General features: G+C 41.4%; 1 protein-coding gene across 1 annotated transcript in view; it reads right to left on the bottom strand.

Annotated features, from left to right (window-relative positions):
* Positions 1–25,650, bottom strand: part of cdh6 (cadherin 6) — a 134,212-nt gene that overhangs the window by 87,416 nt on the left and 21,146 nt on the right. Inside the window, exon 2 of the mRNA XM_042498026.2 lies at positions 5,795–6,137. Within this exon, the coding sequence (XP_042353960.2) occupies positions 5,795–6,046 (252 nt within the window). The 5' untranslated portion in view covers positions 6,047–6,137. The remainder of the gene's footprint in view (positions 1–5,794; positions 6,138–25,650) is intronic.

Genomic DNA, 25,650 nt, shown 5'->3' with positions numbered 1-25,650 from the left:
GCTATATCACAAAGGAAATTTGTACAGCCCTCTTTGTTGACCTTTCTAAGGGCTTTGACACAGTGAAGCACTCCATTTTGAAGCAACGTCTGCTTGATATTGGTATATCTGAGTAGGCCGTTGGCTGGTTTGATAACTATCTGTCTGACAGAAAGCAATGTGTTCATTGTGAAGGCAGCTCATCTACATTGCCAAATGTTTCTACTGGCATCCCTCAGGGATCAGTTCTGGGCCCAGTTCTGTTCAGTATGTATGTGGAAGCATTGGGCAGAAATGTCCCTAACGCCAAACATTTTTAAGCTGATGATACAGTCATTTGTTGCTATGGCTCCTCCCTTGTCGAGGCCCTTGGCAATTTACATTTCGCTTTTAAACTTGTGGAATGTCAGCTCATCGAACTACAGCTTGTTTTAAATGCTGCCAAAATTAAACTGATTATTTTTTCCAATGGTATGAAAGCAACTGAGCCCCATTCCAGCATTTTGTCATTACAAGGTTGTGAGATTGAACTTGTGACCTGAAACAAGTATCTTAGCATCTTAATTGATGATCGTCTTTCTTTTAAATCTAGGGCCGGGCGACGCGTCGACATAATCCATTACGTGAATACGATTCACATAACATGCATCGACACGTCGCACCATTTCACACAGCGCGCCTCATAAGATCGTGAGCAGCGCCAAGCATGTTGTTTTTTATTTTGCCGTTCATGTTATCAAGTTAGAGTGTGCACACTGCACGCTCGAACAGCGCTTGTCAGGCGTGTCTGAGCTGCGTGTCAGCTGCAGCACATCTAGAGAATCGGTGGCTCGCCATTTGCATAGGCATGACGCTCGCGTTTGTTGACTCTATATCACTTTATAACATAGTTTAAAGTCTCTCTGTTACACAATTGAGGAAATACAAAAGAGTTTGTTCTACCTCAACTTCCTTGCTTCCCTTTCAAAACAAAAGCTATCTGTCTGTGCCTCTGTAGACAGAATGCCATCCGTTGCTGATACAATGTATTTTATTTTGAAAAAAATTACAGGATGAACCCCATCCTGTAATTTTTTCCAAAATTAATTTAATTTTTTTCCAGCTGTGCAGGAGCTTGTATAACTTCATAAACAAGTGGAATATGTGCTTATAAATTTGAAAAAACAGCACTCATATTAGGAGTTAAGACTGGGCTTTATGATGCAGAAAGAATGTACTAGTTATAATTATTTATGTTAGAGAATTAGAAAATTAGAACACTAATTTTACTGTAAGATGTTTTGTTGGACTGCTAAATTTGAGGTTTGTTACTGTAACAAAGGGTAACTGTTTTGTTACACCTCCTAAAAGTGACTTCAGTTTTACATTGTTTTATTTATTTTGCTGTTGGATTTCTAAATGTAGATTGCACTACATTCCTTTTACTTGAGTGGAACAAGCTCTTGCATTAATTTTATTTTGGAGAGACTTCATATCAGACTGTGAAACACAGATTACCAGTTAAGACTGGGCTATTTTTTGTTGGGGAATAATGCCCTGTAGTGTATGACAAGTTTTAAAATGTTATTTTCGGTAAATTCGTTATATTAATCAAGTAAAAAAAAAATATTAGTCCAATCAATTAAAAAAAAATTAATCGGTAGATTAATCAATAAGAAAATAATCATTAGGTGCAGCCCTATTTAAATCACATGTAGAAAACCTGGTAAAAAAAAAAAAAATTAGGGTTGAAATTGGGATTCTCTTTCCCTCACAGGTCTTGTTTTTCTTCTGCTGCCAGAAAAAAGTTGGTTGCTACTACCTTCCTCCCTGTGTTTAATTATGGCGACCTTTTATATATGAATGCCCCTGCAAATTGTCTGCGATCTCTGGATTCTGTGTATCACGGTGCCTTCAGGTTCGTAACGGGCTGTAGAGCCCTCACTCACGCGCTTTATATGCTTGAGTTGAGTGGCCCTCTTTGGCGCTGCGCCGCTTTACGCATTGATACACTTTTATTTATAAAGCAAGTTTAGGCCTACTCCCTCACTACTTATATGATTACATTTCAAAGACTCAGAGCAATTACTGTTTATGTTCCACTGATTTGTACTTACCAAACATGCCCAAAGTTCATTCTGAATTTGGTAAGCACTCTTTTAAGCACTCTGCACCTGCTGCCTGGAACTTACTGCAGAATGTCAAATGTTGAATTTAAACTCATCACCCCTGGAACTTTTAGAAAACTGTATGAGAGACTTTGCTACATATCGCACTTGTTCTTGCTTAAATGTAATCCTGTTGCTTTTAACTAGTATGTATCTTATTTGTTTTGTTGTGTGAGTTGGTGTTGTTTGTCTTTAATTGCTGCAGCTTAGGCTGCTGTCTTGGCCAGGCTTTCCTTGAAAAAGAGGTCATTGTATCTCACCGGGACTGACATGGTTAAATAAAGGCTAAATTAAAAAAAAAATGTATTGAAATGTTGTCATGCCTTTATTTCTGGCATTATAGCATTACAGCGTTACTGCATCGAGTGGGAGATGAGCACACTCAAACAAGATCGACCACAGACATTTTCTTCAACCATTTAATCTGTAGCATTTTATTAACTCACTGTCATTCAGCGTTTGAAAAAATTTCTTCCATGTCTTTCTCTTTCAACCATGTTCTTCTCTGCTTAAGAAAGTCTTAGAAGTCCTCCCTCTTACTTTTAACAAGTTTTCACCTTAGGAGCTCTCTTAAGGGCAAAGATTGTTCATGAATAACTTTTACCTCTATCTAGTCTTTCTTCTTCAAAAACATCATATTTTAAAGAATTTTCGTGAAGGACCACCTGTATGTATGACGTATTGAAAAACATACCTTGGGGATTTCTAAATACCCTTATAAATGGTAATACCGCCCAAGCCTAATGAACAATCTGAACACATAATACCTCTGCTGTCACAAGCATGGAGGCATACCAACCACTGAGTGCTGAATGCTGAGTGTTGTCCGAGGCCACCGACAGCCTCGTGCCTTCTCCAGCATCTGTGGATCCCCGCTGCCATATGAATTTGTATCTCATGCTCATGTAAAGTAGTCATGTACAGGATCATTACATATGTACAGACATCTCTCGGCATTGCGAGCTGAAAACAACTCAACAACCTCCCGATATCGTCACTTCACACTGCACTGTCTTTGTGCCCATTGTCTTGCTGTCAACCTCTCTGCCTCTGTGCCCTGAATGCATTCTGCAGTTACTGGGCCACAACCGCATCATCATCGACACAAGATTTGGAAGAGCAAAAATATCACACCGTAACAGTTTTAGAGATTCCATTATTGGTGTTGCGAAAACTTCTCAGTGAGGGAGCAGAGCTGCAGCAGCGGAGCTTTCACTGCTCCACAGCAGCTCCAAAACTCTGACGCACATCCAAAGGCACCTAAAATACACACTGTATAGTGTTTGCTGTGCTTTGGGTTCAGTGGCGTTGTGAGCTGAAGTTAAAATCCTTGTGAGAAGAATATTTGTGTGATTATGACATATTCCAAATATACCACAAAGACTTTGGTGGTATGTGTTTTTGTTTGAAGGAAATAATCAGCAGCCTTGCTGGCATAACTAGGGACACTGAAGCTGAACATCTTCAATTTATACTGACTGTAAAGCTGTTATGCCCTATTTTTTTAATCACCACCTTACAACCGTCTTACAATGGGATCATTATAGTGAAACAAATGTGGGACAGAGGCGTAAAATGGCGGACACCTGATGGCCCCTTCCCTTCTCCCTATCCCCCTGCTTCCAGCAACCTTGCTCAGACCACACCCATCTTTGAACTGGACTTTGATTTTAATCTCAAATGCACACCTGTGAAGTTTTGTGACTGCATCTTGCATGATTGTGACACTATTCTATTGAAAAAACCTGGGGCACCTGGTGGCTCAGTGGATAGAGCAGGCATGTATAGAGGCTGTGTCCTCGCTGCAGCGGCTGCAGGTTCGACTCCAGCCTCGGCCCCTTGCTGCATGTCATTCCCCATCTCTCTCCCCATTTCACATTTGTGCTGTCCTATCAATTAAAGGCAAAATCACCCAAAAAACATCTTAAAAAAAAAAAAAGAAAATAGCTGTCACAGACAGACAGACATAGGCCTTTTTAACACAGAGATTGCACTATAGAGTCACTACTAAGTCCCTTCTTTACGCCTCCTCTGTATTGTAACACAGAACCAAACAACGGCGTCATCATCACAGGCACAGCATTCCAGCATCACAGAATAAAAAGATGCCTGGCGGGCATGACATGTAACACAACACAGTGGCCTCAAGTTTGACATATAGCATCTGCATCAGTATCTCTCTCTAAACTATAACAATGACTTAACATGTCAATAACATTCATTTAACATCTTGATTATATGGCAGCTGATCTTGTCCTCTGCTCAGAGGGCAAGGAGCTCCTGGACCTCATTGTCTCCCTAATTTGCAGACATTTTTGGCTGCTGTTCTTGTTCTTTTAGTTAGCTGCTAACTGCTGCTAGCTGCTTTTTAAATCTCCCACACATAACACACAGTCAAAACGTCACACCCATCCCGACCACAATCAAATCCTGCCAGCTGTCCCTTTACACAGACCTCCATTAAGCGCTGTCTCTACCTCTGTTGTTGGCTCAAAGACAAGACAACTCTTTCCCCCTCTCTGTGACCATACTTTATATACGGAACGGCAAAGTGGCTTTACAGCAAGATATTCTGGCCTTACACAGGGAGTGTGAAAGGGGCTTTATAAACACCTGGCAAAACACCAACATGTTCTCATCCCATGTGCTCATGTTGCTGCTCTGTAGTAGATTTCTGCATCTACATATCACGTTTAAGTATCCTTTTGCATCTATTTCCGGGATGCTGCTACAGTGATGTCAAAACAAGCACATGGTGGGATGACGCTGCATGTGGTTATCTTTAGGCAACACAAGCACACGGCAACCAATGCCGGGATGTTAACAAACACACATGCTGGTGAGGATGGTTAGGATTAGGGGAAGGAGGCACATGGTAAGGTGCAGAAAGAAATCATCACATTAATACTCCTGCTTGGAAGTCTAGGGTTTTTTGGACACATCCCGCACCCCTCTGGCCTACCCTGCGCCTTTGCACTCTGTATATTCCCAAGTATTGTACGGATGCAGCATGTGCCGTCCAGCCTTCCAACGGCATATAACGATACTGCAATCGGTTCTGTCTGCCCATGTTCTCAGTTGATGCTGTCCAGTAGTACATTAGGCGAATCCTCAAAGTGGCTTTTGACAGGTGGATCTAATGCTGAAAGCACTGCAAAAATGGGAGTATTTGATGATTTTGGAATGAGATTGGGTTAAAAATACTGAAATACAGCTTAGATTCGTCCCCACTACAATGCCCATACCAGACAAGTAAGTCTGTAGCAGCAAAACTCCTGAGCATGTAAAATGAAACACAGTTGGTTTTCATTGCTTATAAAGTCAACTTTTCATTTATAAAATAAAAACTGTGATATCATCTTTACAAAGCTAATTGTGTTTTTTTGTGTGTAAATCTTCACATGAGAGCTAAATCAATGGTAGATGAATCTGAACACACTTTGTGGCAGAGATCATCAGCAGGGGTCATTCATTATGCTTGCTCGCACAGAAGTCATGAGCAAAATGGGTAAAGTGTGATTAACTTTTGCATAAATTCATATTAACAAAGTCTGCAATTTAGGAAAGAAGAACAAACATTGCTGATGATTTCTAACTAATCAAGGGAATTTTATTTTCTGCATGGGACCACGTCAACATTCAGTGGGAGGCAGTAGCACAGCTCCTACCTTGCCGATGTATTGGTAGTCGCTGCCTGTATACTCCTCCTGCAGGAAAAACTGGTTCCACATCCAGCCTCGTCTCACTCTTTTGAGCAGCTTCTCTCCTCTGATCACCGCTTCAGTTCTCTCTCCATCCTTTGTCTCTTTTCCCCGTCCATTGAAAGACAAAGCGTGCAAGGACAGGCCAAGACAGAGCAAAACAACGCCCAGTGAGATAGTCCTCATGTCTCTGAAGGCAGTGTAGGACGTACAGGACATAAATGTCTTATCTTCCCTGCTGGATCACCTTGAACTGGGAGAAGGCTCTATCAGTCATAGTCCTTCAAGTTCTGATTGACTGGGGAAGGAGCTGTAACACAAGCAGAGAAACAGAAATGAAAAAAAATATGGCAAGGCTTCACATAGCAACTCTGAGTTCCACATTTAATTAAGTTTGCCTTGTGAGGGCATTTTATGGATTTCTTGGCACCTGAACTGCTTGATGTGGGAGGGCAGGATTTTCATCTTATTGATTTGGAAATGTATGCGGACTAAGTTGTGGTAAACAGAAAGAACAGCACAAACAATCATTTACAGTTGCACAGTGGTCTGAGTGGGAGGCCACAGGGCTTACCAACCCTTCAGCCTGAAGCAACTTCTGTGGAAGGAGCATCAGACAGAAGCAGAGTTCCTATCATTTGAGAGGCAAGTTGTGTGCCATCACTTAGATACAACCCTTTACTTCAGGCATAGGAATTTAAAGGAGGATTGCCCGTGTGGAGATGTGATATGTATCAACACTTTCTTTTCCCAAGATGTCACATACTGCCACTTTTCCATTGGAGTTTCAACCTAATGCTGTCCAGCGGATGCGACAGGTTTCGTCCTGCTGTCTGCCGGCACATCTAGCACAGCAAATGATTCTGTCCTGCCACCATCTCACCTTACAACATCCAGCAGTGTACCCCACAGTTGCAAAAGGTGGCTTTTGGTGTCGCAACTTACACTGAAATAACTGTAAAAGCAGCTGTATTTGATGACTTTGGAGTGAGAATGGGTTGGAAGTGCAGCTCATCGAACATTTGATTTAAAAAATAAAACTCAAGAAGAAAAATTTAAGTTACCTCTACATTGACTACATATTGGAGATGCTTGACATGCAGTAACATCCACCTATATTTCAGCATATACTTTACTATCAGATACTTAGGATCATTTAATGGTACCTTTAGCATTTTTCAATCCTAACACTATTTTCCCATATTTTTGTATCTCAGTGGTAACTGATGTGGTTTCAGAAAGTGTGCAGACCACCTTTGTGACCTGCAGTGAAGCATTCTTTGTCATGCTGCTCAGGAGGTATTGTCATCCACTAATCGCAAGATCGGCTATGGGTTTCTATTTCACATGTTGAAGTATCCTTGCGGAAAGATACCGAAACTTAAATTGGTGGAAGTGCATGTGAATAAAACTGAGTTGGTAGCCTTGGCCTGCGCTGTATGAATGTTTGTATGAATGGTGAATGTGACATGTGGTGTAAAAATAACTTTAAGTGGTTAGAAGATTAGAAAGTCGCCATATCAAGATCATGTCCTTATACCATCTGCACCTGAGTATGTTTGCTTGGATGTGTGCACACTCGGTCCGTCCTCTCAGTGACCGATGTGAACATCATTTTTTTAAATTGGTCCAGTACTGAGAGAGAGGGCTGCAGCCAGCAGCCCAGTGTAACACTGTGTAACCAGATGGGGCAACTGTGCACCGTCACTGTACACCTAGTAGAAGAGGTTATTTTGGCCACAGACAGGTTCAGATTGTTTTTATTTTATTTTATTGTATTTTATTTTATGAGCTTTTATTGCCTTCTACCATAGACAGCTGGACATGATAGAGGGAGAGAGGACCATAGCAAAGGGCCAAGGTTAGGATCCAAACCTGGACGGCCATTTTTTTTTTTTAATTTTATTTTTAACTTTTAACATAACGTGTGCATGTGTGTGTGTGTGTGTGTGTGTGTGTGTGTGTGTGTGTGTGTGTGTGTGTCCTTTTATCATTCTGTGTGACCATTTCTAATTTCAAAGGTCCTAATGAGCCAGCTCCAAAACTAGAAAATCTATTTGTGGCAGCAGATGTTATATCATGGTGGGCCATAACAATTCATGAACATATGGGACACCGTGCTTTGAATTCAATGGCCACCCGAATTCATTTGCGCTGTAGTTTACCTTTTGTGAGATTTAAGAACAAGACCTCCACTTGAGTGAGACTTAGACACAATAACAAATCAATAAAGCTAAAGATAAAGAGATGCTTCAGACACTTAAAAATAACAATATGACTCTGGCAAAACTTGTAATGACAGTGCCTCATCTGGTTACATTGTGGGCATTAAGCTGCATTCCTCTGGACCCATTTTAAAAAGTGTTGTTCCCATCAGTCATTTCAACACAAATATGTGGCAAAATGCCAAAGTTACTCTTAAGCAGATCCATTATCTTTTTACCCTCAGTGGGTCCTCCTGAAGTATAAAGTAGGCTTGGGCGGAACCACTGTAGTATGGTATACCAGGGTATTAAGAAATCCTGAAGGTATGTTTTTCAATCCCTTTATAAATACAGGCGCTCCTCTTTCTTTTGAATTCATTGTAGTGCACAGCACGCACCACCAGAGCTCAGTCTGTAGTCTCTACTGGTGAAAGGCAGCTGAGCTGAAAGACACAGGGACACCTAGTGGTGGAGGGAGAAGTTACAGGACTGTAAACAGCCGGTAGGCAGAGAGAGAGTGTGGGGAATAACAGTATGTTTATACAGCTAACTTTTTGGACCAAGCTGGGGCTGGTGAGATTCATTTTGTTCCTGTGAAGTTTAAATGAAGTGTGTTTTATCATGAGTTAATAAGTGACAAAGACTCGTCAGTCTTAAGCGCCCAAAATAAAGTTGAATTCAAGAGGTGTGCAGATGTATTTATCTGTTTAATAATGAATATAGGTGTGAGAATATTACGTTTCTTAACATTCTGTGGGTTTCCATTGTTTATTCATTAGTCTGAAAAGCTGAACGTAAGTAACATACTCGCTGCAGGGTGGGGGATATTAGCACTGCACACGTATAATGTCATATACTGGGTATGAAATATTACATACTGCCCAAGTCTAGTATAAACCATGGCTAAGATGAAAATACTGTTCTTACTCAGAACTTATTTCAGTCACTAGTACTCTGCTGAGTAGTTAAGTTACCATCAATAAAACACAACACTATAGATGTCAGACGATGCACTGAAATACCACTTTCATTCACTAAGTAGGTCCAATGACTTCCTATTTATTGTTTTCCTATCTTTGTCAAGAGACTGTTAGTGAAACAGGTCCTGCAAATGCTTCACATTAAAAGCCATCCAGCAAACAATGAACGATACATGCTTCATGATGTATAATTTGATCCAACAAATAAAGCAAATCAAACAGCCCAAGCACCTTGGTTGAACAGCCCTATAAAAAGTGAAAACTCAAGTCAGACACCCACACAAGAGAGTTCTCTGAAGCTCAAAACAATTTGTACACACACACATACTCACACAGCCTTTCTCTCTGACAACGTTGAATACTCCCATTTACCACGTCCGTCTCTCCATAAACACAGCTTTCTTTTTGCTTGGCATGAAAAGGACACATAAATGCACTCCCACACCCAGTGCCCAGCCTTACAGTCATTAGTAACACACAGGGGGGAAAGATGCTTAACAAAAGCAATAGAGTCAGACTCTGCATTAACACAACAAAGGCAGAAATCCATTGAAAAGGCCACCGTGAGGCTGTAATAACAGCAGACACACCAAACATTTCTGACACTGAGAGGAGATACTGACAAGGTTAAGAAATATGAAAGGTAAGTGGCAGGTAAGTGGCAGGTAATCTGCGGTATCTATGGCGACTGAACGCTGCGGCTTGAAAAGGCCTTTTATCAAGACGTGTGTTTACACAATGACAGTGAATTATTAAAATAATAATATTCTTTGACTGATTTTAAAGTGAATAACGAAGGTAACACTGAATACCTCCTTTCTGCTCAGTCTCTGTCTTCAGTCTCAGGACCTAAACCTCCCTCTTCAACCCTTTCGAACCTAGATCCACATCACTTTTCTTGCGCTGTGTTCTTTAGGCGCCTTTCACAAGCATTGAAACCTATGGAACCTGAGTACAATGATTTGATTTGTTTGAAAACATGGGAAAAAGGCAATGAGCAACTTGGAAAGAAAAGTCTGGAAAACCAAAAAAAAAAAAAAAGTAAAAAACAATGATGAGACAGTGACACAGAAATTGGCTGCAGGGAAATTATTAAATATTATCCAAAAAAAATCTAGAAAACTATATTTTTAATTGCAATTTTTAATTTAATTGTGTAATTGTAATTTTACTATTGTAACTGTAAAATTGTGTTACGGAAAAAATATGTTCTATTTTATTTCATCTTATTTTTCACTCTTTCTAAAAGTCATTTTCATGTCTCTTTTTGTTTTTTTAAGGCAATTTTCTTGTAATTACTTATTAATGTATTGCTAATTTGACAGGGGGCATTTCTTGTTCAGTTGCTCATCATGTATTTGGAAGAAATCAAGCCAGGGTGCTCAGGTTTCAAAGGGTTAAGCCTCTGCTGACTTACACAGCTGAATTTCTATTTGAAGCTGTATTATTGGCAATGGGTCAAATGATTGTGTGTAATGTGTATTAGGTTGCTTGTTGTGATGAATCCACATGAACTGTCACCAACCATGCAGTTCTCAGCTGTATGGAGCATTTTAGCTTCTTTAAGCTCATTGTTTTGGTTTTTCAGCGGCTACTATTTTTCTGAACCACAGGAGAAGCAGAAGCTATTTTCAGTTGAACTAGCTCTGATAAAACCACTGTCCACTACCGGTCCAGCAGCAACCAGCAGGCAGACAGTTAAAGAGCAGCTGGTGAACAAAGTGAAACATTTAGCAGCTTTATTTTTGGCTTTGGAGCATACACACATTTCACTGACTGCAGCTCGTAAAACTGTGTTGATTACAGAATTGGCCAGAATTCTCTTCTCTCAACATGGGAGATCAAGGACACTAAAAGGAAGGAAGGGTCATCGTGACAGCATTTGAATTTTTTTCATTGGTGCCAGACTCCTGAATATTATTAACCACGGTCTATTATTTCATTATTATTATCATAAACAGCTGTAGCCTACCTGCTGTATATGGGTGCTTCAGTGATTTCACTGTGATTTGGTCATAACTGTTGTCCAGTCAGTGAAAACATTGGGGTGGAGGAGTTTGCGTGTCCCAGTGATCCTAGAAGCTCAGTTGTCATGGGCTTTATGGGTTAGGGTCACCCATGGCAAACAGATCCTAGGGGTGGGACCAGACCCTAACCCTAACCCAGACCACCAAACCCCTAATGATGAATACATAAATGGTTGATGATGGTGAACACCTGGTGGCCAGGCCTTTACCCATGGGGCCCGGCACAGCCCGAAGAGGCAATGTGGGCCCTCCTTTCTGTGAGCTCACCACCCATAGGAGGGGCCAAAGGGGTCGGTGCGATGTGAGTTGGGCGGCAGCCGAAGGCAGGGACCTTCCTTGGCGGTTCGATCCTTGGCTGCAGAAGCTAGCTCTAGGGAGATGGAATGTCACCTCTCTGGTGGGGAAAGAGCCTGAGCTGGTGCGCAAGGTTGAGAAGTTCCGACTAGATATAGTAGGGCTCACATCGACACATAGCATGGGCCCCGGAACCAGTCTTCTTGAGAGGGGTTGGACTCTCTTCCACTCTGGAGTTGCCTCTGGTGAAAGGCACCAGGCAGGGGTGGCAATACTTATTACCCCCCGGCTCAGTGCCTGTATTTTGGAGTTTACCCCAGTGGATGAGAGGGTAGCCTTCCTCTGCCTTCGGTTGGGGGGATGGATCCTGACTGTTGTGTGTGCCTATAGTTCAAACGGCAGCTCAGAGAATCCACCCTTTTTGGAGTCCTTAGAGGGGGGTGCTGGAGAGTCCTCCTCCTGGGGATTCCCTTGTTCTGCTGGGGGACTTCAACACTCACGCTGGCAGCGACAGTGAGACCTGGAGGGGCGTGATTGAGAAGAATGGCCCCCCCGATCTGAACCCGAGTGGTGTTTTGTTTTTGGACTCCTGTGCTTGCCACAGATTGTCCTTAACGAACACCATGTTTTGGCATAAGGGTGTCCATATGTGCACTTGGCAGTATGATTACACATTGTGACCCGAACACATTGTGAGGGTCTATTGGGAACGTCTGGCAGAGTCTCCCATCAGAAGGAGCTTCAACTACTACCTCCGGGAGAGCTTCAACCATTAAGCCAAGTGGGCCATGTTCCGTGCTTCTGTTGTTGAGGCGGCCAACCGGTGCTGTAGCCGTGAGGTGGTCAGTGCCTGTCATGTTGACAACACCCGAACCCATTGGTGGACACCTGCGGTGAGGGGTCCCTCCAAGCTGAAGAAGGAGTCCTATCAGGCCTTCTTGGCCTGTGGGACTCCGGAAGCAGCATACAGGTACTGGCAGGCCAAGCGGAGTGCAGCTACAGCGGTCGCGAAGATCTGGGCATGGGAGGAGTTCAGTGAGGCCATGGAGAACGGCTTCTGGATGGCTTCGAAGAGATTCTGGACCACCATCCGGCATCTCAGGAGGGGGAAGCAGTGCTGTCAACACTGTGAATGGTGGGGACAGTGCGCTGCTGACCTCAACTTGCGACGTTGTGGATCGGTGGAAGGAATACTTTGTAGACCTCCTTAATCCCACCGACAGGCCTTCCAGCGAGGAAGCAGGGCCTGGGGATTTGGGAGTGGGCTCTCCTATCTCGATCTTCATTCCTATCCTCACCTATGGTCACGAGCTTTGGGTAGTGACCAAAAGAACAAGATCACTGGTACGAGTAGCAGAAAGAGAAGCTTGGTCATTGAGTTGAGAGGAGCCAGACGAGGTAGCTTGGGCATCTAATTAGGATGCCTCCCGGACGCCTCCCTGATGAGGTGTTCAGGTGTTTCCACTGGTAGGAGGCCCCGGGGAAGACCCAGGACACCCTGGAGAGACTATATCTCTTCCCCCAGGAAGAGCTGGATGAAGTGGCCGGGGAGAGGGAAGTCTGGGCTTCCCTTCTTAGGCAGCTGCCCCCACAACCCGACCCCAGATAAGTGGTGGAAAGGTGAAAATGTGAAAGATGAAGGTGACTTCATATAATGTGTGGGTTTTTTGTTTTTTTTTATTTTGTGGAGGCATTTTTCAGTTTACTATGGGTTAACCTTTTGATGCCTTGACAGACTGGATTGATAATTTTCAAAAACATGGGAAGAAGGCAACAACCTATTTTAATTCGCAAAAAATATATAAAAAGTATAAGAAAATGACCTGAAAATTAATTCGGGATTTAAATACCTGCGGAAGGTGTGTGAATGCAGCAGAGGAAAAGTTGCTCCCAGTTTCAAAGGGTTGAAGTGTGGTTTGCCTCGCCCATCCCATTAACTTCAATATAAGCAGCACCAATATATGGCTCCAATGCAAAATCCGAACACGGTCACTGCCATAATGACCAGTCTTTCTTTTTTAGTTTCCTTTGAGACGATGAAATCTACTAACATTTTTGTGGTCACAAGATTGTAGATTATTGGAGAGGCTGACTGATGCTTAATGACTAAAATATGAATTTATAATTTTTGTGGGCAAACACTGAATCATTTATTTCATTTTATTTGAACTGAATCCAGCTTTTTAATGTTTAATCATCATTTTTAACAGTTAAATCTTGATAATTAATCCTCATTGGTTTAATCGGGCAGAAAGGTTTAAGCCTCATTTACAGAATGTCCTCTGCTGCTCACAGGAAATAACATCTCGTCTCATTAAAGTTGTGAGCAGGTTGTCTGGAGTGTGTAGGGCTAAGGATTACTCGTGGTAAAGGTGTGTAAATATTCACCGACAGAGATCTTCACTGCGCACACAGCCAGCTCATCCTCTCCTCTCTCTTGCATGCAACATTTCAGGTGTCTCCCTTATATGATGAATTGTCTTGCATTAAATAAACATTTCCTCCCAAAAAATCTGATTGACCACTAACTGAGGGGTTCTAGCATCTGAAAAACACCTCCCCAAAACTGCATTTGTGCACTTAAAAACTGCACTGGATCAATAAATCCATACGCATTCACATTGAAGGATCTGGAAGGAACGCTTACACAGCAATTACTCCACTGAAAGGAAATATGCTTTTATCTTCCCACACAGAGCTCTGTAAGTGTCTTGCTGCAACAAGCAAAAATAATGTCCTTTTTTATCGGAGCTATTTCCATACAAATGTAACCCGCTGCATTCAGTTGACACAGCATCGAGAGGCTTTGTTCACAGCAGATCAACGTCACATTGTCAGGATTCAGAGTAACTTTTGGACAGTAAAGAGTGGGGGGAATGCCTCTGTGCTGCTGCTCATCAAGGAAAACCAGACGCCATCATGAACCCACTGATTAAAGTGACTAATCAACTACCCTGGTTGGCTGTGCACTGACCTTGCAGAGCTTGATTTAAAGGATAATCCCACGCATCAGTTCACATTTTCAGCACTAGGGTGCAGCCCTGATATGCAACAGTTTTTCTGAACTACCAGCCATCACAATATGACAGTGGTGAAGGCTTCACCAGCAACACCTAAGCAATGCAATTCCTGTATCCAAAGACAACCTTTCGCCTGACCAGTTAACTAAAATTCCTCTCATTCACTGCATTGTAGAGACATTCAATCTACTTAATGTTGTTGAAGTTAAGTTACTGATGTTGTTGAAAGCTTTCTCACTCATTCTTACAGTCCTTTAGACTGTCTTGTCTCTGTCTTGCACTGTCTAATATTCCCACTCTCTGCCTGCACTACATTAGGCCCATTACGTTGATGCTATATGAAAAGGCTTTAATTTAATCAGGTGAAAAACACACAGGAGACTGACTGATTCTGGCTGGACGCCTTCACTTGCTTTTTAACGAGCCTTACCAATCCATTATTGTGCACTGAAAGAGGCTGGAGCCTTCAAGTTTTCCGGTTCAAAGGGATTTCCCCCATTGCCTAGTTATTCTAGTGTGTATTAGCATGTGCGTGTGTGTGTGTGTGTGTGTGTGTGTGTGTGTGCGTGCGTGCATGAAGTCACCAAAATGCTGTACTGGCCTAAGCCCTCAAGAAGCCAGCATTAAAATCGCAGCAGATTAGCCCCCTAACATCTGCTGATAATTCACTTTCATTTTGGTCCTGTTAGTGTATCAATGTAGCTCACTCACTCTGTGTTTTTCTTTTTATTCAAACAACTGAACAACAGATATCTGAATCTGCAGTGTCTGGAGGTGAAGCTTTAGAGCCCGTTCTCGTTTGTAAAATACCACCACTTTGACAGCACTTTTGGTTGCCTTTTGCATCCTTATGAAATGCTGCTAGACAGCATCATCTAAGAATGCGGCCGGACAGAAACAGTCATGGTGGTATTATATGCCAGCATCCTGCCACTTCACCAGTAATGACGCGATATATGGAGCATGAGGGCGCGCATAGGGCATGCACAAGGGGTTGTGGATGGGTCCAACAAACCCCTGACTTTGATGCGGGAGTCCAGTGTCCACTTCTTGTCTGGATGTGATGTTTTTTTCTACACCTTAACATGTAACCCCCCTTTCCCTAATCATAACCATCTGTGCCAGCATGTGCATTTGCTGCCGTCCCGGCGTTGGTTGCCATGTCTCCTGTTGCCGAAATATAACCATGTGCAGCGTCATCCCACCATATGCTTGTGCTGACATCAATGTAGCAGTATCCCTGAATGTAAACAGCTGACACAGAAAGACACCTAAAACATAACATGTAGATGCCTATAGCATACACAGTTGATATCTGTAAAGGACCTCAGCACTGTGTTTAAGATGTTATACCACAAATTACTATCTATTTGACATCACTGTGGATCATTTTTTAAAGCACACCAAAGTATTTTAAAATCCAAATCCATCTTTCCAGGCAAGGATTTCAAATCACCCTTTTGTATGTTGGAGAGTGTTGAAGATATCGGCCGTAGACATTTCTGCTTTCTCAGCAATACAATGGACCTAGACTGCACTTGTGGTGCTCAAAGTGCCAAAAAATACAGAAGAAAAACTCTCCTTCCAGAACCTGAGAAGACCTGAGAAGTTTTGTGAGGAAATGTTTTTATTTGTACCAAACTACACCTGCCAACAAAATCCCCACACGGAGGGAAGTGTTCCAATATCTCCAATACTTAGAAACTCACACCAAAAATCTCTAAATTTGAAATAGAGCAACAGATAAGATGAACAAGTAGTTTTTGATTTTCGGTTTAATTGTCTCTTTGATGTCACATCCCACTTGTATTTTCTTTGTTTGTTTGGAGAGCGTAATCATACTCATCAAGATGACAGACTTCTCATCTGTAAACTAAGCACTGATTATTGCTGTCTTCACAGTATATGGTAGTATTGTCATACAGTGATTTTTTGGCATCATTACATCCCAATCATTTTTATACCATAGGACTCTGGGAGCATAGAAGCAGATAAGCTTTGGACTCAACCTAAAATGTCTTCAAAAAGTATTGATGGTCAATAACAGTAAAAAGTAGAAAAGATTCAGTAATGATGTTGTCTGCAGGATAGTCTGTAGTCTGGATATGGGAGCAACTACAAATCATCTGATTGTATCCTGTAACACTGCTTATTCCCCAACAGCCTAATTATGTGTGATAGTCAGATTGATCATTTTATTGGAAACTTTCCAAATACTGTTATGATTCCTCTTTTATCCAGAGGGGCTTTGAAACATCATACAGTGTGTCACTGTACAAATATCAGAGGAACTCTTGACACTTACTTAAATCTATCAGCAGTTGATCTTGAGCACCATCTGCTCAAAGAGCTTAACTGTACCAATGCAGCCCTGCAGGAACTGAATGTAAACACAGCAGACTGATAGTGATTATTCATGCCAAGATTACCAGAGAAAAGGCTGGTGAAGGACTGTTGAGGCCGTGGACACAGGACTGCCTTGTATGCACATGTTTTGGTAAGCTAGCTGCTTAAGATAGAGTTTTAAATAAGTAAATATTGAGTTAATTTCAGTTAAGTTCTTTTGAAAACATTAAAAGCATGATTTAAAAGGGTTGCTTAAATAATGTTGCATGAGCTTTGATTTTCACAAGACTACACATTCACAAGACCTGGCATTCAGAACAGCTGTATGATGTAGACCTTCCTTTTATGTGTAATAATAATAAAAAAAGCTGAATTCTTGTGATCCATGTTGGTCTGCACAGCTGATTTAGTATTCCTCCAATCTAACACTATGAGGAGTTGAGGTTGAGGATTACTCAAAAATGTTCCTGTACCCGTTCACCCCTTTTCGAAAACAGCCCTGCATTCAAATAATACTAGGACCTGCATTGGTGGGGTGTGTTTTTTCCAAGTGGCAACCTCCAAGGCTAAAAAATTAACCGAAACTTAAGTCCGTAAAACTGCAGTTCCTCTGACAGCCACTTGAGGCTAGCTCGAAGAGGGAATCAGCCCCCATAGAGCCCAATGTTAAAATATCCAACTTTGTAGCAGAAACAAACATGTTTACAGCCTGATAAGAAAAAAACAGTTTTGGTCTCTGTGCTAATTTCAACATTTATGACAACTGTGTGGGGGCGGAGTTTGTATATAACTCAGCAGTTTACATGTTATTAAGGCAAAAATGAGAGCCACTTTGAGTGAAAGGTGGGTGCTGTGTTTTGGCGACAACATTGGTTTGGTAACGTAACCATTTCATTTCATGAAAGCCTAATCCCCCATGCAACCTGAGCCGCTTTAATCTGAACAAAGGGGAGATAATAGATGTTGAAATGTGTGTGTGTGTGTGTATGTGTGTGTGTGTGTGTGTGTGTGTGTGTGTGTGTGTGTGTGTGACAGTTGCAAGTTGTTCACCTTTGCAGAGTTTAGCCCTTTGATTTTTTTAGAATTTTGTGAGAAGGCAATGAGCAATTTAACAAGAAATGATGTAAAACTTAGCAAGAAATTAAAAAAAAATGTTGCAAGAATATCACCTGAAATTAGCAAAAAAAAAAGACAGAAAGAAAGAAAGAAAGACAGAAGGAAAAGTGACAGGACCAAAACGGAGATGATCGGAAAAATTGTTGGAATAAAATAAAATAAAATAAAATAAAATAAAATAAAATAAAATAAAATAAAATAAAATAAAATAAAATAAAATAAAATAAAATAAAATAAAATAAAATAAAATAAATCGATGTGTTTTTCTGTATACTTATTTTAAATATATACTAATAGTAATTGTAAATATAATTTTCTTGACATTTCTCCCTAGATTATGATTCTCTCTCACTCTGTTATTCTTATTTTTCAAGCTAATTTTGCAGTTATTTTCTTGTCACCTTTTACAATTTTTTGCAAATTGCAGAACATTTCATGCTAAGTAGCGGACTGCAAGTTTTTCCATGTTTTTGACAATAATCAAACCAATTTGCTCACATTTTAAAGGTTTAAACACTTGTGAAAGGAGAAATGTTCAACTTCTTTGCCAGGCAACCCTGCATTGGTTTGCCAGTGCCCCCTGTGTTGCTGCCTGTGCTGATCCCCTGTCTCTCTCTCTGTCTCTCTCTCTCTGTCTCTCTCTCAGACCAAACCTCTGTTACTGCACTGCTGATATCTCAGCTAAAATGTCCAAGACGCATATATTTTACTGTACTTTTGGGCTATAATATTTGTGTTTGTGAGCTGGGAGTGGGCACCATACTATTTCTTGTTTTGTGAAAAACTCATGTATATTCTAGTGAAATGTTAGGCAGGTATAAACAGTCCCTCCAGGATTTTGCGGGCTGTTTTTTTATTGTTGCAGCCTGAAATGCCTGATTTCGCAGTACCTTTTCTAAAATGTTGCAATGCAAGTTACAATATTTTCAGTTATTGTTTTATCATGAGTTGGTAATTTTTTAAGGTACAACTACACAGATTCACATTATAATATGATGCATTTTCAGAACCAATGTTGGTTTCGAATAAAACAAATATTATGTTTATAACAAACAGAGAAAGAGAGGGGCTGAGCGGATCAATACGCTATGCACAGCTGCACAATCAATGAGTTACACTGAAGTTGCAATTGGACAAATTGGGTGCTTGAGTTTGCACAAGTTGTTGCGATTGTAACATTAAAAAATCCTGGATGGACTGTATTAAGGTATGAAAAATTAATACCGCACAAGCCTACTCTGTTGTACCTAAAATGGATTCATGCACTGATTGTGTTGTGTAGTTGTGTAGTCAGACTACCTGCTGTTGCACTACATGACATCATGTATGCACAAAGAGTTAAGGGGAAAGTCTCAGGATTCCAGAACAACTGCCTTATTTTCCAGCCAAGGCAGCCAAGGAAGAGATTTATTTGCCCATCTGGTGCAAGAAGGACTCATGGAGATGTTTAAGTAAAAGAGAGAGCTGTCATTATCATTCTACAGGCTCCTTAATGACATATGTCCAAAGCAAACACCCAGTGAGCCTTTCCACAACAGTGAAGCAAGCAAACATCAAGCTGCCACAAAACACAGGCTCCTTATGATGAAATGTTCCAGTACAGCACAGAAATAAACCACAAAGTCTATTCAATTGTTTTGCCGTGACTCATGCTGTACATTTACACTATCAATCTCAACTGCAAAGAGCTCTGCACATCACATGCAGGCCAATAAAATACAGTTAGACTTCCGGCCAGGCGCATAACTACGCGGCCTGTGCGAGTTGATATGCCTTAAACAGTGAGTCTGTTATTAAAGCAGACAGGATTCATACAACAGTCTAAGCCAGTTTAGAACTGCAGCACAGGCCAACATGATGCTTCCCCTCCAATCTCTGCTCCTTTGTCTCGACAAACAGTGATAAATGTTCATGACCTTCAGGTGACAATCATAGCACCTCCTCTGCTCCCTCCATCTCCTGCTTCTCCTGATGCATGGCTCTGTGTGTGTGTGTGTGTGTGCTTGTGTGCATGTGTGTGTATGTATGTGTTGCCACCTTGTAGACAGCCAATGAGACCTCTGACAACTCCCAGAGGACCAATTAGAGGTGAAAAAAGGAGAATGTCAGCCACCGAGCAGCTTGTGTGTGTGTGTGTGTGTGTGTGTGTGTGTGCGTGTGCGTGTGTGTGAGACAAGAACAAACCCAGCCACCCCTTTCCATCAGAATAGACCAGCCATCTGAAGGCAGCCAACAGCATCCACAACGCCTGCCCAGTTTTAACTCACACACTCTGTCTCTCCGTCAGAAAAAAAAAACACACACACACACACACGCACACACACACACACACACTCACAGAGCCGTCAGATAGTCCAGTCCCTGGTCCTTGGGAGTGTGAAGTCTCATTATGAATAAACCATAAACGAGGTGCAGAAGCTGCACCTTGACTTTAGACACTTGACTACAAGTTTTTAAAGAGTGAACTTTTTCTGCAACTTTTTTGTGATCCGCATGACATCGCCATGAATCATTCTCTGTATTATAGGCGACATTAGGAACATGGGGACACAATGTAACTCCTCACAGTCACAGCAGATTCATGTCGGTCTACCTAATCCACATACGTCAGTCTGTCAGTCATGTTGTTGGATATTCAGTCTGAGGGAAGTGCAGAAAAAGCCAGGCACTCAGTAACCCAGTTTTTGGCTTGGTGTATCGTAAACATCTTAACTGGGTTATGATTATGAGGATCCCAGATAACTAAGTTTAAAGTCACACAGGCATGGAAATATATTTCTGTTTTCAATGAGAGTTCAGACATTTTGGTGTCAACTACATGTGACTACTATTAACACTCCTGAGAAGAATATTTAGCTGCATTCACACTGACCGTTCATGGGATTATCACGTCGATATTCCAACTCGCCATTGTGTATAAAATAGTTTTGTGTAAAAATTAAAGCTGTAAGACATGGCAATGGGTGGCAAAAATGTGAGCTGTTAGCATAGCGGCTAATTGAAAGAAAAAGAATGGCCGCCAAATATGACCACAAACTGGAAAAACAATGAGTTTTGGGAGCTCCTTACCCTCCAAGCAGAGGATGAGAACAGCTGCCCTATAACAGAGATGGTAAATGATTGTAACTGACACGTTCTGCTTTTGTTATTGTTTAGAAAGTGCTGCTGATACATATATTACAAGTGACAGTAGAGGCAGACGCCCGTGTGCTAAACATCATGCTGTCATGATCGCAGGATGGCCTGATGCAGTGTATAATCACACACTGGAGCGAAATGATGCCGCTGTTGGTTGGTTGTGTGTAAATACAGGGGTGGTATGAAGAGGGGACTTTGTTACGCCCTTTGGCGCAAAAGTGTAAAAGCGACTTTTGTGTCTACTGTGCAGGGACTGGAAATGGACATTAGGTGCAAATCCTCTTTCACAGCAGGCTGTAGGTCACTTTGTATATAAAATATCAACGTATATTAGAGTTCTCAACACGCTTAAAATACTAAAACCCAAACCAAACTGGCTGGTGTGAGCTGAAGCCCAAATCCAGCCCATCTGAGATCATCACACAAGTCCGAACCTGACCAAATCTAACCCCCCATAAAAGCACTGGTCGGCTTCTACTGCCCAGGACACACCGTTGTGTGGCGGCACAAGTGACACGTGCCTCCAGCAGAAAACGGACCAGCTCAGTGGATCACTGACTTTCCACACTATTTCTTCCAGAGAAGCTCCCTGCTTCAGCTGGGAGGAAGGACAGAGAGCTCAGCATGGAGCCTGGCTGCTCCCTCTGCTTCTCTCCTGCATGCAGAGGAGATACTGAAACGGGAGGTGATATCAATCAGTTCATCAATATATGATATCTATATTAGATATTGTATTCACAGAGCAGAGTGCTAACCTTTTTTATGTTGTTTTTTTTTTTTTTGCAGCCCCAGCCCTACCCGAACCAGCCAATCAGCGCAAATTTTCGGCCCAGGCTTTTCGAGAACAAACTATGTCACTAAAAACAACGGCGAGAGGCACACTGGCTGGCGGAACATTTCCATTTCAACAGCTGTAGAGTCCTGGGGTCCCCCCTGAACCCGTTGATTGGAGAAGGAAGATGGAACGCCGCTCCAATCACAAACTTTACCTCAAGAAAAACCCTCACCTTCCAAGGAGGAGTCAATCTGATGCAAGGGACTGCACATTCATTTGTGTTATAAAATCAATATGAATCTAAAACCTCAACCAATATGTGAAATATGGCTAAATTAAATGTACTTTTTGTCCAGTAAAACCATTTTTTGTTCTTTAAATGTTCTCAAAAACATATTTACAACGGCAGAAAGCAAACCTAAATGGATTGTAACGTATATGAAAACATGAGAAAGATTCTGTAAAATGTAATCAAAGCCCAACCTGACAAGCACCTCTTACCCCATAGATCTCTACACTGAATCGGTGGAGTCACTACAGCGTATATCCTACATCACCGTGGCATATGCCACAGCCGGATGTGCAAGACAACCAAGCCCCAATAAGACAGCATTTGAAGTCTCCTGTGTGATTTATGCTGGCCTCATCTGAGTACAGTAGGCTAAAGTCAGGCAGCTGCTAGGCTAATTTATGCAATGTAAATTTTCATAGGCTAATGCTATTAACATTAGCATGTTGTCTATGTGGAGAAAATGTCTCTGGCAGAAAATAATTATTTTGTCTATGAACAGAGCCAAGTTATGTATTTCTGTTTAATGTTTCTGCTTTTACAGCTTGTTTTATGTGCATTTTAGGTGTGTTATATTTATCACTCAAACCTTACTGCACTTCACAGAAAACTCAACACAGTGGAAATATAGAAACAGACACCCCAAAGCCAACTAGGTGCAACTACAGAGTAACACAGACACACCACCACTCAAGTATAAATGTTCTCAACAGCACAGTCCACTTGTTTAGGCTACCTAGTACTGTGTAGAGCCTATATACAACTGTATCAGCCTTTAAGAGTTTACAGTCAGGCTAACATGGTGCCAGTATATAGGCATAAAATCAATACAGGCTGACTCACTGATTAAATGATCACCTCCAAAAGCAAAACAGCACATTTGCTTTGGTTGTTTGGTTGAGAAAGAAAAGTGAAATGTTGACATGCCATCAGCTGTTGACATTTATCCTTGAACATGAACCGATGACCTCCAATATATCTGCCAAAGGGCAAATTACATCAAATTAAGGCGCTATTGGAAGTGAGCCACTACTGCCCTGGCAAAGAAAAAGGGAGATGCTACATGTCCTTTACTGATTTATTCATGAAATATCGATTGTTACTGATCATTTCTCTTCCATGGATGTAGCACAGCTGTTTTTGTTCGGCACCCTTGTGAGCCCCCAAGCTTCATCAGTTACTCAGTATTCACTGTATCCAGGTAGTCAGCTGGTCATCAACCCAGACATACTTTGCAGCCCTTTCTGACAGCAGAAATCAATAATGCCAACACATCAATATACACAGATGTTGCCCAGACTGACACAAACGCATGAGTTGTCATCTTTGTGTATGAGGGGCAGCCAGTGTGTGGTCTGCAGGCCATCACAAAGCATCCTGACTCAGTTCTCAACACTCCTGCTGTGATCAAGACCCTTATTATCACCACCCGCTCTCTGATGCTCCTAAATCCAACAAAGAACCCAAAATCAACACTTCAGTTCTTTCTTAAACAGAGACCAGGTTTCATAAGTTATGCAGGGCAGCTCTTAAGTCCTAAAGCAAAGACCTGCAGCTCTCGCGGGTCCACATTAGTTTGAGTAGCGTGGTCTCATGATGTTCTGTGAGAGAACAAAGAGGTTTCAGATGAAAATAACATGAAACTGACAGAAAGACATTTTACAGCCCAGAAAGTGTCTCCTTCACACTGATGTGCAAGAGGCACTGTAAGAGACATGGAGGAACTGGCAGTGGAAGTTTGAGTAGAGAGATATGGAGAAGTACATTTGCCTTTAACACCTAAATGCAACTTAAATTTAATCTAAAACAAAGTTTAGCTGACGTTAACATGAAGCAGTTTCAGCTGGACCCATCATGTGGGTCTTCTTGCTGAGCCCAGGCCCCCAGGAAAGCCATTCCGCCCTGCAGCAAATTTTTGCTACAAGCAAGATCAGTTGCCTTCGATATAGCACTTAAAATACAATGCCAAAACACTGTTTACTTAATGAGGGCATAAACATACAGTCACTAATCCCAAGTGGGAACTCTATCACCTAGTGTGTCTTTGGTAAATATTAAGTTCCATGTAACCCATAAATTAAATATACTAGTATACCTGATTTCCACATAAATTAGTGTGTGTACATGGGTTTTTTAAGCACGGGAAAACCCACTATATTTACACAATATACTGCTTTCCCATTGTCAGTAGAGCAGAGCTGTGTACACCAGTGTATCTTTCTGAGTGTGTTATGTTTTTTTATGGTGAGTTACTAAAATGCCGGAAAACAGGTTAGTAAACAAAAGCTAGCAGCAGTGAAAATGTTATGGGCGGTTACTTCTTTTCTATATCTCTTACTTAATCAGTCTTTCTTTCAAAGATTAACAGACTAAACTTGGAATGATGTTTGAGCCTTGCTTGGGCAGAGACAGATGGTATGTTGTGCGCCCCTGTTAATGTTATCTCACCAGTAAAGGGGCTAAAATTCGCTAGTTCACATGGGTGTTGTATTTCCATCAATACCTATCAGAGCAGGGGATAAATACACGTGACTACTGCAGAGTCATGTGTTACCTTTACCATTACATTAAAAAGAGAGATGTATGTGGGTTCTGTTGTGCAGTAGAGCAGTAGAACTGTTTGAGTACACAAAAAAGAAAGTCAATGCTCACACTGAAAAAACAGCAATATCACAAAGGTGCAGCACTCTTGTTTGTGTTGCACTGTAGCTTTTCACCTGAAGGTATTTTCTACTGAAGTCTGCAGTACTAATACGAGTCTGATGCAGTACTGGATGCACCTCAGCAAAGACCATTGTTGCTTCGACTGTGTAGGACAAACAGATGTGGGGGAAATTCCATTAAAACTTTGAAAATGACACTGTAAAGTATCAAATGAAAAGTTGCAAAGCAGCACATGAAACCAGCTTCATCTACTTGATGTGACTGAGAGCAGAGAGGAAGAGATAATTGCCTCATTGTATCAGTGAGCCAAAGACAATCTTGATTAATGGCATACTGGTAATTTGCATTCATTGACTTTTATGATATGGTTGTAGATACTCCCTTTGACTGCTGTCACCAATCCTTTGCTACAATATTTATTTGAATTAATGAGTTTCTTTTAACAAGTAGAAATACAACACAATAACACATTTCAATCCTGTGAGTCCTGAGTTAAAATCATGATAGTCATTCCTGCAGCTGAAAGGATCAAGAATGTGCACCAATTTACATCTGAGAAACAGAATTATATAAAGAAATTGCTTTGTAATCATTGTAATTCTACTGAAAAGATTCTCTTGACTTACTGCAGATGCATTTTTTTCTAAGTGCTCATAAAAACAGTGTGCTTTATCCACAGAACACCTTCAACACAAGTGCACAAGTCTAAATCAGTCAGAGGATGCTCACAATGTTAAAATAAGTCTAAGCTGAGGAGGTCACACTCAGATCCAGCTCCATATCAGGCAGCCCAGCCGAAATAATCATAACAGACCAGTGTTATAGCACATCAATATTAATGATGGCACCATCAACAGCACTATCTTGTATCTACCTATGCAGCACCCCATTGCCACATTCACCCCCTTAATATTGTTAAGGAATAATGGTCTGCACAGGTAACCTAAATGTAACAGGTGACAGTAAAGGA

This window comes from Plectropomus leopardus, chromosome 12 (assembly GCF_026936395.1).
Source record: "Plectropomus leopardus strain MGB_pleo_1.0 chromosome 12, ASM2693639v1, whole genome shotgun sequence".
Lineage (NCBI taxonomy): Eukaryota > Metazoa > Chordata > Actinopteri > Perciformes > Serranidae > Plectropomus > Plectropomus leopardus.
This window is presented reverse-complemented; position numbering and strand designations above follow the sequence as displayed.